This window comes from Lithobates pipiens, unplaced genomic scaffold (genome assembly GCF_037356315.1).
Source record: "Lithobates pipiens isolate NorthernLeopardFrog02 unplaced genomic scaffold, aLitPip1_a1.2 Scaffold_27, whole genome shotgun sequence".
NCBI lineage: Eukaryota > Metazoa > Chordata > Amphibia > Anura > Ranidae > Lithobates > Lithobates pipiens.
The window spans coordinates 3,951,884-3,965,894 of record NW_027507788.1 but is presented as its reverse complement, the minus strand read 5'-3'; the positions used below and the strand labels follow the sequence as shown (position 1 = coordinate 3,965,894).

General features: G+C 49.2%; 1 protein-coding gene across 1 annotated transcript in view; it reads right to left on the bottom strand.

Annotated features, from left to right (window-relative positions):
- The window catches only part of DNAJC16 (DnaJ heat shock protein family (Hsp40) member C16), a 29,372-nt gene extending 15,569 nt beyond the window's left edge, over window positions 1–13,803 (bottom strand). The window contains exons 1-7 of the mRNA XM_077456322.1: window positions 13,697–13,803; window positions 9,330–9,519; window positions 9,063–9,129; window positions 8,437–8,770; window positions 3,342–3,526; window positions 3,140–3,244; window positions 1,532–1,690 (exon numbers count right to left, since the gene is read on the bottom strand). Of these exons, the coding sequence (XP_077312448.1) occupies window positions 1,532–1,690; window positions 3,140–3,244; window positions 3,342–3,526; window positions 8,437–8,770; window positions 9,063–9,129; window positions 9,330–9,496 (1,017 nt within the window). The 5' untranslated portion in view covers window positions 9,497–9,519; window positions 13,697–13,803. The remainder of the gene's footprint in view (window positions 1–1,531; window positions 1,691–3,139; window positions 3,245–3,341; window positions 3,527–8,436; window positions 8,771–9,062; window positions 9,130–9,329; window positions 9,520–13,696) is intronic.
- Window positions 13,804–14,011: the final 208 nt, after the last annotated feature.

Sequence of the window (14,011 nt, the reverse complement as noted above, 5' to 3'; positions counted from 1 at the left end):
TCACCCCCTTCCTGCCCAGGCTGATTTTCAGCTTTCAGCTCTCTCACACTTTGAATGACAATTGCGCGGTCGTGTAACACTGTACACATGACGGATTTATAATTATTTTTCACACAAATGGAGCTTTCTTTTGGTGGCATTGAAAGTAGTTGTAACCCCCCCCCCCCCCCCCCCAACTTTGTACCATGTAAATCAGCATAAAAAACCCGAATGAACACGGCTTGTAGATATCTCACTACTTGCTTAGTATTGTTGTAATCCTTTTTGTTCTTTAGAATGACGTCACTGAGCATGCCCAGATCTCCCCCGATTTACGGCACACTCTGTGTACTTGTCTATCCATTATCAGTACTTCCTACGGCACACAAACAGTGAAATCCCACAAGACTGCATGATCACTCGGAGCTTCCTCCTACACCCCATGTGACATCACATGCAGTGTAAAGCAGGGCATCGGACAGCATTACTGCAGTCTTATCAGCTGAAGCTGATAAAACTGACATAGACAAACACTAGATAATCAGCACAAGTAAATACTATGAAATAAAACAAGTAAGCTATGAACAGGGAAGCAGGGTTGCCATAGAAACTTTGGATTGAGAAGGAGGCTTGGTTAACAGTACAGGAAGTGCTCAATGTAAGGGCGGAAATGCACTCCACTGTGGGCTCAGAAAACAATACTTAAGATGGCGCTGCCTAACCCCTGGAAACAAGTTTTTTAAAGTTTCTTTAAACAGTAAGTAATATGCGATTTGGGCCGGATTACAGCGGCTATAGTTTGATAATTACTTATTATAATGGACTAAATGAAAAGAAGCATCAGAGTGGGAGAGTTTACGGTTATCAAATTTTGCAAACAAGTAATTTTTCTTTTTTCACCGATGGCCACCGATAAAGAGGCACCGATACGCTGCACTGATGAAGAGACACCGATAAGGCGGCACTGATATACCGCACTGATGAAGAGGCACCGATACGCTGCACTGATGGGCACAGATGAAGAGACACTGATAAGGCGGCACTGATGAGGCACTAATACAGTGAACTGATGGGAATTGATGAAGAGACACCAATAGTGCCTCATCATTAGTGCCCATCAGTGCTGCGTTATCGGTGTCTCTTCATCAATTCCCATCAGTTCACTGTATTAGTGCCTCATCATCAGTGCCCATCAGTGCTGCGTTAATACGGTGAACTGATGGGCACCGATAACGCGGCACTGATGATCAGTGTAAATGTTCCGTCACAGGATAGCCAATGACCCGCTTTCCTTTCTTCACACAGTGACAGCGCTGAAGAATGGAATTACCGGCATTTGTTTAAATGAGATCAACTTTGATTGGACAGTTGATCACATGGTAAAGAGCCACCATCATTGGCTCTTTAACCCTGATTGGTGACGGCTCTGATCACGGCACTTCTCCTCCAGGGGCACCACGCGAGTGGCCCAACCGGGAGGACATCACATGACGTCCACCCGCAAGGAGAAGCTGGTTAAAATTCCTCTTATACAAAAGCACCCATAACATACCTGCACCACATCGGCCGGCTTGTGAATGTGCTCTTTGAAGACCAGCATGGTCGGGGCGTACATGTTGATGTTGTATTGGCTGCTCATCTGTTCCGACTCTCTTTGGCCGAGGTCCACGTAGCCAAATGACAGGTAATCTTTATAGGCAAACGCAGTGAGCTGACAGAAGAACACAAACCGTAAATACACATTCCCAGCACACAGAAGGAGAAATGCTCACATGGAGTCTTATTTAATGAGGAACTATGAAATATAAAACTGACATGTCAGTAGCATTAACACGACATTGTTATTTTCCCCCATAACAGTTTTATTACTGGCCAATCCCAACACTAGAGCTGATATTTTTTCCAATAGGGCGACAACACTGCATGTTCTGCTGTGCGTTGTCACCCTGCAGACCGGGTATTCTTACATGGACATGTAGTCTTCAATGACCTGTACCCTCCCCCCTCCCTCCGGCTACAAGCATTCATTTACTGTGCATCCGGAAAGAATCCACAGCGCTTCACTTGTGTGGGCTCGCTCCCAAGCTGCGCTCTGTGTGTCCATAGACGCACATAAAGCATAACATGGTCCCGCTCCCTCACATAGCATGCACCTGAAATTCCACTTTAAGCCCATACTGTTACCAGATTGCAATATTTTTCCCTATAATGGACCTTTATGAACGTGTCACTAATGCCATGGAATCATCAGCTGCTAACTTGTATACATCGGGAGTTATTTACGAAAGGCAAATCCACTTTGCACTACAAACGCAAAATACAATTGCAAAGTGCACTGGCTGTAAATCGAAGCCCTTGTACACACGGTCCGACATTGCGACAACAAAATCCGTTGGATTTTTTCCTACAGATTTTGTCGGAAACTGGTGTTGCATACACACGGTCGGACAAAGTTGTCGGAAAATCCGATCGTTCGGAACGTGATGACGTTCGTTCATTAGGACGGGACTACGTTCAGGCTAGTAGCCAATAGCTTTGGTCTCGTAATTTGATCTGAGCATGCGTGGCACTTTGTCCGATCGGATTTCTCTACAAACGATCGGACAAAGTCCGATCGGATCGTGTTGTCGGAAAATTTTATATCCAGCTCTCAAACTTTGTTGGTCGGACATTCCGAGGGAAAAAGTCTGATGTAGCCCACACAGTCGGATTATCCAAAACAACATGGTCCGATGGGACATTTTCCGTTGGAATGTCCGACCATGTGTACAAGAGCTAAGGGGTAGATCTGAAATGAGGGGAAGCTCTGCTGATTTTATCATCCAATCACATGCAAGCTAAAATTAGCTGTTTTTTTTCTTTTTTTTTTTTCCTTGCATGTCCCCCTCGGATCTACAGCGACTTCCAAGTGCACTTTGCACTTGTAGTGCAAAGTGGATTTGCCTTTAGTAAATAACCTCATTGTGTAACAAAAATGTAGAATAGAACATACGAGATCTTGGAACAGTCCTTGTACCGGGTCACATGACCTCTTGTAATGGAACATGTGACCCCCTCAAGTACTGCTACTTGGCACTGAAAAAAAGCTGAAAAGGGCGCCTTGGGCTGTAACAGTTGTCACAACGTTGTCTCCTCCCCCTGAGAACGGTCTCACTCCTACCTTGTAGATAAGGGGCACTGGGGGCATCTGATCAAACAGCAGCACATGCGGCTTATTCTCTTGTTTCCAGTTGGAGAGGAAGCGGACGTAGTTTTTATCCGTTATCTGGAAGCAGAAGATATAATAAAAACATATGAAGAGGTCGGTCCCATAGTCAGGGAATTCCTGGGGGAGGGGAGGATAATAAAAATCTCGCTCTCACCTTATCCACCAGATTCCCGGGGAGGAGACTTTCCACAAAGTGTCGCAGGTTTTCCCTCAACACTGCGTTGTGGAAGAAGGAGATCTTGCCGTTAATGACGCCCAGGATGGACGGGGTGCTGTGTGCGCCAAGGTGGTGGGCGAGCCTCCTCTCGTACCCAGCATGCACCACTCCAATGCCTACACCTGAAAAAAAAAAAAAAAAAAAAAAAAAACACACATGGGAGTCGTTTATTATATTCAACAAATCAAATTAGATATCAAAACCCGATATAGATAAAATTATCTAGAATGATCCTAGTTGAATTGATAGTTGATAAGAAAAGAACCAGGAAGTTATAGAATTGTTGATATGTACCGTATTGCATGTTCCTCCTTTTTGTATAAAGAATAATAAAAAATAAATAAAAAAATTATTATAAAACAATTTATAATATATTATATATATATATATATATATATATATATATATATATATATATATATATACACACTCGAGTATAAGCCGAGATTTTCAGCCTCTTTTTTGAGGCTGAAAGTGCCCCCTCGGCTTATACTCGAGTCATCGCTGTCTGACTGCTCGATCAGCGTATCGAGCAGACAGACGGCGGACATTAAAATTTAAAAGCCGCGCCTCCTTCTCCGCCTGTGATAGGCGGAACACTGAATTTCCCAGCAGTCAGTGTTCCACCTATCACGGACATCCGCTCATTCTCATACTACGGACGAGTATGAGAGGATGTCCGTGATAGGCGGAACACAGGCTGCTGGGAAATTGAGTGTTCCGCCTATCACAGGCGGAGGCGGAATTTTGAATTGTAGAATGGCCGCCGAGAAGAGCGGCGATCCATCGGCACGGCACGGGACGGAGGAGGCACGGGACGGAGGAGGCACGGGAAGGAGGAGGCACGGCACGGGACGGAGGAGGCACGGGACGGAGGAGGCACGGGACGGAGGAGGCACGGCACGGGTCGGAGGAGGCTCGGGACGACGGCGGCTCGGGACGGAGGCTTGGGACACAGGTAGGCTGGACACACACACACAAGGCTGCACGGACACACACACACACACACACACACACACACACACACACAGGGATGGATGGATGGATGGATACACACACACACACACACACACACACAGGGATGGATGGATGGATGGATACACACACACACACACACACACACACAGGGATGGATGGATGGATGGATGAATACACACACACACACACAGGGATGGATGGATGGATACACACACAGGGATGGATGGACGGACACACACACAGGGATGGACGGACACACACACAGGGATGGACAGCCATGTCTCACCCTCGGCTTATACACGAGTCAATAAGTTTTCCAGTTTTTTGGGGGTAAATTGGGGGCCTCGGCTTATATTCGGGTCGGCCTATACTCGAGTATATACGGTATATATATATATATATATATATATATATATATATATATATATATATATATATATATATATATATATATATATATATATATATATATATATATATATATATATATATAATTTTTTTGTTTTGTTTTGAAAATTTACTGAAAGTGCACTTGGAAGTTGCTGTAGATCCGAGGGGGACATGCAAGGAAAATAAAAAAACAGCTAATTTTAGCTTGCACGTGATTGGATGATAAAATCATCAGAGCTTCCCCTCATTTCTAGAATGAAAGAAACTTCTAAAACTTCAGAAATACAAAAAAACATAAATCAGACGTTCCACCCGCACTCACTAAAAGGGAATTCTGCTTTCCCTGGTTCTCTTCTCATCAACATGCCAATGACATTTTAACCTCTTCCAGACCAAGGAGGTCATATGACCGAGTGGGGTTATTGGAATGACGGGTGCAGTTGCAGGCATCATCCAGATATCATCTTTTACAGCCGGCGTATCTGTGCACCGTAAGAACAATCATAGCAGCGGGTCAGCCGCTTGATCGTTCTTGCAGCCTCCACCCCCCCAGTTCTGCTGCCCTCCAGCCTCGCCCGTAAGATCGGCGTACCGGAGAGAGAATCCACTGCCGCCGGATTTTGATCATAGAGATTTCCAGTGACCAGGTGGTCCTCAGTCATCTCTATGACCTTCAGAGGCCTGGGCGCAACGTTATTACTGAGAACTCGGCTGGAAAGAGAAATTTTTCATTTTTTTTCCCCCTTATCTCAATCTTTCCAGCCTCCAGGAGAGAGGTGGGGTTTTATAGACCCCACATCTCTCCATAAATGGGACCTGTCATACACTATTCCTATTATAAGGGATTATTATTATACACAATTTATATAGCGCCAACAGTTTACGCAGCGCTTTACAACGTATGGTGGGAGTTGGGGGGGGGGGGGGGGGGACAACACAATTACAGTACAATACAAAAGTTACAGGAGGTTTGTAGAGCTTACATTCTAAAAGGGAGGGGTGGTGGTACAAAAAGAGTACAAAAAGAGCTGCAGAGAATGATTTGATGGGGGTGCCTCGGGGACAGTTAGGTGGGGGAGGCTTCCCTGAATAAATGAGTTTTCAGGGATCTCCTAAAGGTGGACAGGGTAGGGGCTGGGGCTATACTGGGGCAGAGAGTTCCAGAGGAATGTTTACATTCTTTGTAATAGGAAAAAAAAAAGTGATCAAAAAGTGAAAAAGAAAAGAAAAAAAAAAAAAGAAAAGTTGGGCTAACTTTACTTATTTTGTTAGTCATCTCTATGACCTTCGGATGCAACATTATTACTGAGAACTCGGCTAGAAAGAAAGATCGTTCATTTTTAGGGGCAATTTAAAAATATTTTTTTTTCTACAATGTTACTTTACTTTTTTTTTTTTTTTATTGCTGTCACAAGCAATGTAAACATCCTTATGACAGTGACAGGTCCTCTTTATGAAGAGATCTGGGATCTACAAGACCCCAAATCCCTCCTCTGCCCTTAAAACCAATTAAAACCAATACAAAACACCAAGATCGGTGTTTTCGAACGCTCTCGGGTTTTTTTTTTTTTTTTTTTTTTTTTAAAAGTGGCCCCGTTGATATCCGGGTAAACCCCGAAGCGATATCAGGACATTGCCTCCGGGTTACTATAAAACGCACAGCCAATCCCGGTTGTGTTTGGCTGTCCAGCAGATGCGCCGCCTGGTCGCTAGGATTTCCCGGTGGGACAGCAGAGCCCAAGCAAACTGCAGAATGCCGTTTACCTGCGGCTTGGAATAGCAATTGAGCTGCTAATTAGCCACTAGGATTGCGATTACAAGAGAGCCGACTGGCAGCTATAAAAAAAAAAAAAAGAAGTGTACTGGGATAATGCCTGCAGTTGCCAAATATCCAGTGATGTGCAGGTCATTAAAGTGTTTAACACCCCCCCCCCCCCCCCCGAAAAAAAAATAAAAACCCACAACTCCTGGTACATTAAAGCATGTTATACACCACAGTGCTTGTGCGGTGTAATTTGGCCCCCTGTAAGCCCTTGTACACACAGGTCGGAGAATCTGTCGGAATGTGTCTTATCGGACCGTGTCGTCAGATAATCCGACTGTGTGTGGTCTGCATCGGACTGATTCCGTCTGAATCTCCGTCCGACCCAATTTTTTAACATGTTGGAAATATTTCCCGACCAACTGGGTCGGACGGACCTAATCCGATCATGTGTAGAGAATTTTGATCGGACAAAGTGCCACGCATGCTCAGATCAAATTCCTACATCAAAGCTATTGGCTACTAGCCTGAATGTAGTCCCGTCGTAACGAAATTACGTCATCACGTTCTGAAAGATCGGATTTTTCGCCAACTTGGCCCGACCGTGTGTATGCAACAGTTTTGGACACAATCCATCGGACTAAATCCGACGGGCAAAATCCGACGGATTTGGTTGGCAAAATCTCCGACCGTGTGTACGTGGGCTAACACCTGGATCTACACTTCCCCTGTACGCTGACTCCGATATATCAGGGCTGCTGAGCCCTGACACCGTTGTCAGTGTCTGTGCCTCCATCATACGCTGCCCTGCTCTCCTGTGTCTCCCCTATCCTCATCCCCCCACTTCCCATATCAGTCCCCCCCCCCCCCTCCCCGCTCTCATATCTGCAGCTAAATCCTCTCTGTACTATAGTAAGAGTCCCTGTGTAATGTAAAAAAAAAAAAAAAATTTAATAAATAATAATAATAAAATGCCGATCTGTACCTATATGACCGCAGCAATCAGCGCTCAGCTGACTGTCGGCTCTCTCTCTCTCTCTCCCCCTCCTCCCGGCATGATGTCAGCGGGAGGGCGCAAAGCGCTTACCCCGACTTGTTCATGCCCCGACTTAGTTGGGGTAGACGAAACACTTTGGTGGGGGTGGGTCAGCCCGACCTTTGACCTCTGGGGGGACACGCCTGCTGACATTTGGGGGGAGGTCCCTATTCCAATCCCTGAGTCCTAACCTTGCTCTTCTAGGGGAAACCCTAACCCTGACCCTAAACCACTGGAACTGTGAGCCGAGAGAGAAGGGAGCTGACAAGTCATCTGAGCACCAGAAGCCGAGTTTATAAAGATACAATCACTTATTATTAGAGGGGGGATGGGAGGATTTGAAAGAAGTGGGTTACAGGAGTTGTAAACCCTCCTTCCTGACTTTTACCTATAGGTAAGCCTAGAATAAGATCTTACCTATAGGAAGTGGAAATATCTCCTAAAAACGTGCGCTATTTAGGAGATATTTCCCTTGCAGTGCTCCGATGTTGTGATCAGCGCATGCGCTGTGAAGTAACGGACCTCCGTGACGCTTCTCCCTGCGAGCGGGAGTGACGTCACGAGGTTCTGGCCAGTCACAGAGCTTGAGTCCGCAGCCCCGGCAGGAAGAGAGGCGCAGAGAGGGGATGCAGCCTGCACAAGGGACAGCGCTGGATTCGTTTTCAGGTAGAGTGTCACATAATGGGCTAGTATGTAATGCATACTAGCCCATTATGCTTTTAATTTGCAGGGAGCCAAAGAGGAAGTAAAACCCATCAGGGTTTACTTCCCTGTTTAAAAAAAACACAATAAGTGGTTAATACTGAATAAAACATGTATGTGACCCGAGATCTGAGGTCATCATGACATGGACAGAGAACCCATACCCAGTCCCTCCAGCTCCTGCACCACCTCCTTCCATACGGGCTCGATGTGGATGCAGCTGAAGCACCAGTCGGAGGTGATCTTGATGAGGTAGGGTTTGCGGAAGCTGTCTGGGACCACCTCGTTGATGTAGTGGGAGAACTGGAGGAGATACTTCTCGTCGGTGGAGTCTCGGCGTTCGGAGTTGAAGGGGAAATGGAAGAAGGACTCGTCAAAGTAGAAGCTGTCATGGAAGTGTCGGAAATGGTGGTGATGCTGCTGCTGGCTGTAGCCCTGATTTTCTCCCAAGTCTCCATACCGGTCGTAGTTGGTCCTCTTCTCCTCATTGGACAAAATCTAAAAAAGGATATTTGATGCAAATCATATATGAGGAATCGGGCTGCATGAAAGGGGGCGGGTCTAACAGTCAGGCTGGGGGAGGGGGGGGGGGAAGCTGATAGGACATCCTCCAGCCAGGAAATGAGGCGAGGGTAATGGAGGCGGAGTCGGACTTGCTGCAGCTTCCAATGCACATTGCGAGAAGCTCACAGTGTGCGGTGAAATCAGAAGAAGCCCTTTATGTCCAGGAGAGGCGTCGGGACAACTGTTATACATGAGTATTAAAAGAAAAGATTGTCTCTATGAATACCTCATAAGCTTTGCTGACTTGGATGAATTTGTCTTCTGCTCCCGGGTTCTTGTTTTTATCCGGATGCCTGAAACAAAATGAAACGTTTTTTATTAATAAGATACAAACCCTCCGATCCAATCCATGCCGCCCTCTGCTGTGGTGTGGATGGTAAAATAATACCCGGGCGGCCCGTCTCACGGCACCAACACAGCAGTATAAATAATGACAGAGATAGACCAGGAATGGGGGGGCGCCCCCTACTGCCAATGTAGTCTGAACGCTCACCATTCCCGGGCCAGCTTCTTGTACGCCTTCTTAATGTCGGCTTGGCTGGCGGTCCGGCTCACTCCCAGGACGCGGTACGGATCGAAATCAGCGGCGGACAGGATGTTGAGGGCGAGGATGAAGAACACCAGGAGCCGCAGGAGAAGGCGCAGGTTTCTGTGGCCCATTTCTCACGATGTCTCAATAATACCTGGAAAGAGGAAAAGACAAAATTAGATTCGTGTTATACACAGCAAGGGGGCGCCACCGGCCTCACATTCACCTTCATATGCTAGCTGAGGACCCCTCCTGACCCCCATGTGACATCTCTGGGTACCCAAGGACTCCTCCTGACCCCATGTGACACCTCTGGGTACCCGAGGACCCCTCCTGCCCCTATGTGACACCTCTGGGTACCCGAGGACCCCTCCTGGCCCCCATGTGACACCTCTGGTACCCGAGGACCCCTCCTGGCCCCCATGTGACACCTCTGGGTACCCGAGGACCCCTCCTGGCCCCCATGTGACACCTCTGGGTACCCGAGGACCCCTCCTGACCCCCATGTGACATCTCTGGGTACCCAAGGACTCCTCCTGACCCCATGTGACACCTCTGGGTACCCGAGGACCCCTCCTGGCCCCCATGTGACACCTCTGGGTACCCGAGGACCCCTCCTGGCCCCCATGTGACACCTCTGGGTACCCGAGGACCCCTCCTGGCCCCCATGTGACACCTCTGGGTACCCGAGGACCCCTCCTGACCCCCATGTGACATCTCTGGGTACCCGAGGACCCCTCCTGCCCCCCCAGGTGACATCTCTGGGTACCCGAGGACCCCTCCTGCCCCCCCAGGTGACATCTCTGGGTACCCGAGGACCCCTCCTGCCCCCCCAGGTGACATCTCTGGGTACCCGAGGACCCCTCCTGACCCCATGTGACACCTCTGGGTACCCGAGGACCCCTCCTGACCCCACGTGACATCTCTGGGTACCCGAGGACCCCTCCTGACCCCACGTGACATCTCTGGGTACCCGAGGACCCCTCCTGACATCTCTGGGTACCCGAGGACCCTCCTGACCCCACGTGACATCTCTGGGTACCCGAGGACCCCTCCTGACCCCACGTGACATCTCTGGGTACCCGAGGACCCCTCCTGACCCCCAGGTGACATCTCTGGGTACCCGAGGACCCCTCCTGACCCCACGTGACATCTCTGGGTACCCGAGGACCCCTCCTGACCCCACGTGACATCTCTGGGTACCCGAGGACCCCTCCTGACCCCCAGGTGACAATCTCTGGGTACCCGAGGACCCCTCCTGACCCCACGTGACATCTCTGGGTACCCGAGGACCCCTCCTGCCCCCAGGTGACATCTCTGGGTACCCGAGGACCCCTCCTGCCCCCCAGGTGACATCTCTGGGTACCTGGGTTCACCAATAAAGCTAAAGTATAACGGCTCTTATTTTGCCCTCCCTGGTTTTCTCTCTGCAGAGGTCGGATTTAAAGTGAACCCGTCCATTTATACTTCATGGTACTACAAAGAAATGGCGCATTGTACAGACAAGTCCTGGTGTCCTCCTATGAATGCTGGAAGTTCTGCTCACCGCAACCCCCCCCCCCCCCCCCCACCCCAAAAAAAAAAAAAAAAAACAATGCTTCCATTGGTATTGTATAGAATATACAGTGCCTTGAAAAAGTATTCCACCCCTTGAAATTTTCCACATTTTGTCATGTTACACCCAAAATTATAAAATGTATTTTATTGGGATTTTATGTGATAGAGCAGTGATGGTGAACCCCGACACCCCGGATGTTATGGAACTACATTTCCCATGATGCTCATCCACTCTGCAGTGTAGTTGAGCATCATGGGAAATGTAGTTCCAAAGATTCCCCATCACTGTGATGGACCAACACAAAGTGTCACATAATTGTGAAGTGGAAGGAAAATGATAAATGATACAAATAAATATGTGAAAAGTGTGGGGGGAGGGGCATTTGTATGGCGCCCCCCGGAGTCAATACTTTGTAGAAACCCCCTTTCTCTACAAGTCTTTTTGGGGGTGTCTCTACCAGCTTTGCCCATCTAGAGAGGACATTTCTGCCCATTCTTCTTCTTTGTAAAATATCTCAAGCTCTGTCAGATTGGATGGAGAGCGTCTGTGATCAGCAATTTTCAAGTCTTGCCACAGATTCTCAATGGGATTTAGGTCTGGATTGTGACTGGGCCATTCTAACACATGAATATGCTTTGATGTAAACCATTCCATTGTAGCTCTGGCTGGATGTTTCGGGTCGTTGTCCTGCTGGAAGGGGAACCTCCGCCCCGGTCTCAAGTCTTCTGCCGACTCTAACAGGTTTTCTTCTAAGATTGTCCTGTATTTGTCTCCATCCATCTTCCCATCAAACTCTGACCAGCTTCCCTGTCCCTGCTGAAGAAAACCATCCCCACCACATGATGCTGCCACCACCATGTCTCACGGTGGGGATGGTGTGTTCGGGGGATGGGCAGTGTTAGTTTCCCCCACACATAGCGTTTTACTTTTAGGTTTATTTTTGGTCTCCTCTGACCAGATCACCTTCTTCCACATGTTTGCTGCCCCCCTCCCCCACATGGCTTCTCACAAACTACAAACAGGACTTCTTATGACTTTCTTTCTCCAATGTCTTTCTTCTTGTCACTCTTCCATAAAGGGCAGATTTGTGGAGAGACGACTAATAGTTGTCCTGTGGACAGATTCTCCCCCCTGAGCTGTGGATCTCTGCAGCTCCTCCAGAGTTACCATGGACCTCTTGGCTCTTCTCTGATGAATGTTCTCCTTGCCCGGCCCGGTCAGTTTAGGTGGACGGCCATGTCTTGGTAGGTTGGCAGTTGTGCCCATACTCTTTCCATTTTCAGATGATGGATTGAACAGAGCTCCGTGAGATGGTCAAAGCTTGGGAGATTTTATTATAACCCAACCCTGCTTTATACTTCTCCACAACTTCATCCCTGACCTGTCTGGTGTGTTCCTTGGCCTTCATGATGCTGTTTGTTCAACAAGGTTCTCTAATGAACCTCTGAGGGCTTCACAGAACAGCTGTATTTATACTGAGATTAAATAACACACAGGTGGACTGTATGAGGACAGAGATGACAGATAATGGAGAGGATGCAATGTGGAGACAGGACTGTGTGTGGACAGATGACAGAAGATGGGGGACAGAGGGGGGAGGGAGACAGATGATGGGGGGCACGGGGTGGACAGATGATGGGGTGACAGATGATGGGGGTTGGGGGGGCACAGATGATGAGGGGTTCGGGGGACAGATGACGAGGGGGTTCGGGGGGGGACAGATGACGGGGGGTGGGGGGACAGATGACAGATGATAGATGATGGGGAGGCAGGGTGGGGGGACAGGTGATGGGGTGATAGATAACAGATGATGGGGGACAGGTGATGGGGGTAGGCGGGACAGATGAGGGGGGTGATAGATGACAGGTGATGGGGGTGATAGATGATTGGGGGACAGATGATGGGGGGCGGGGTGGGGGGACAGGTGATGGGGGTAGGCGGGACAGATGAGGGGGGTGATAGATGACAGGTGATGGGGGTGATAGATGATTGGGGGACAGATGATGGGGGGGCGGGTGGGGGGGACAGGTGATGGGGGTGATAGATGACAGATGATGGGGGAGCGGGGTGGGGGGACAGGTGATAGATGACAGGTGATGGGGGAGCGGGGTGGGGGGACAGGTGATGGGGGTGATAGATGATTGGGGGACAGATGATCGGGGTGATAGATGACAGATGATGGGGGGGGGGGCAGATGACAGATGATGGGGGGGCAGATGACAGATGATGGGGGGGCAGGTGATAGATGACAGATGATGGGGGGCAGGTGATGGGGGTGATAGATGACAGGTGATGGGGGGGCAGGTGATAGATGACAGATGATGGGGGGGCAGGTGATGGGGGTGATAGATGACAGGTGAGGGGGTGATAGATGATTGGGGGACAGATGATGGGGGGGTGATAGGTGACAGATGATGGGGGGGGCAGATGATGGGGGTGATAGATGACAGATGATGGGGGTTATAGTGACAGGTGATGGGGGGGCAGGTGATGGGGGTGATAGATGACAGGTGCTGGGGGGACAGATGATGGGGGGTGATAGATGGCAGATGATGGGGGGGTGATAGATGATTGGGGGCCAGATGATGGGGGTGATAGATGACAGGTGATGGGGGGAAGGGGACAGATGATAGAGGTGGGTGATAGATGACAGGTACTGGGGGGGGGGGGTTTGGTGGACAGATGACAGGCAGGCGCTCCTCGGGTGACATGACCGGAAATGATGTAATCCGGGTGACATTCGGTGTGCGGCTCCCCTGCCCCTCCTCCTCACCTCCCGGGTTCGGTTCTCTCCTGGGTCCGCTCCTCTCACCGCTCCATCTCCGGCCCGCAGGTCTCCTCACACACACGGAACCGGAAGATGGACCCCTAGACCCCGCCCACAACTATTTCTCACTGATGGACGTCTTCGCCAATCAGCGGCGCCCATCCGTGACGGACAGCCTGAGCTCCCTGTCAGCATCGCCATGGAGACCATCGGGGTCCCGCCTTCCCTTACCCACGTGACATGCTACCCTGCGCCCTCTGGTTACTATGGAGACCGAGCTGCAACCGTCCGCCATCTTCCCCATTAACTCCTTCCCGTCCT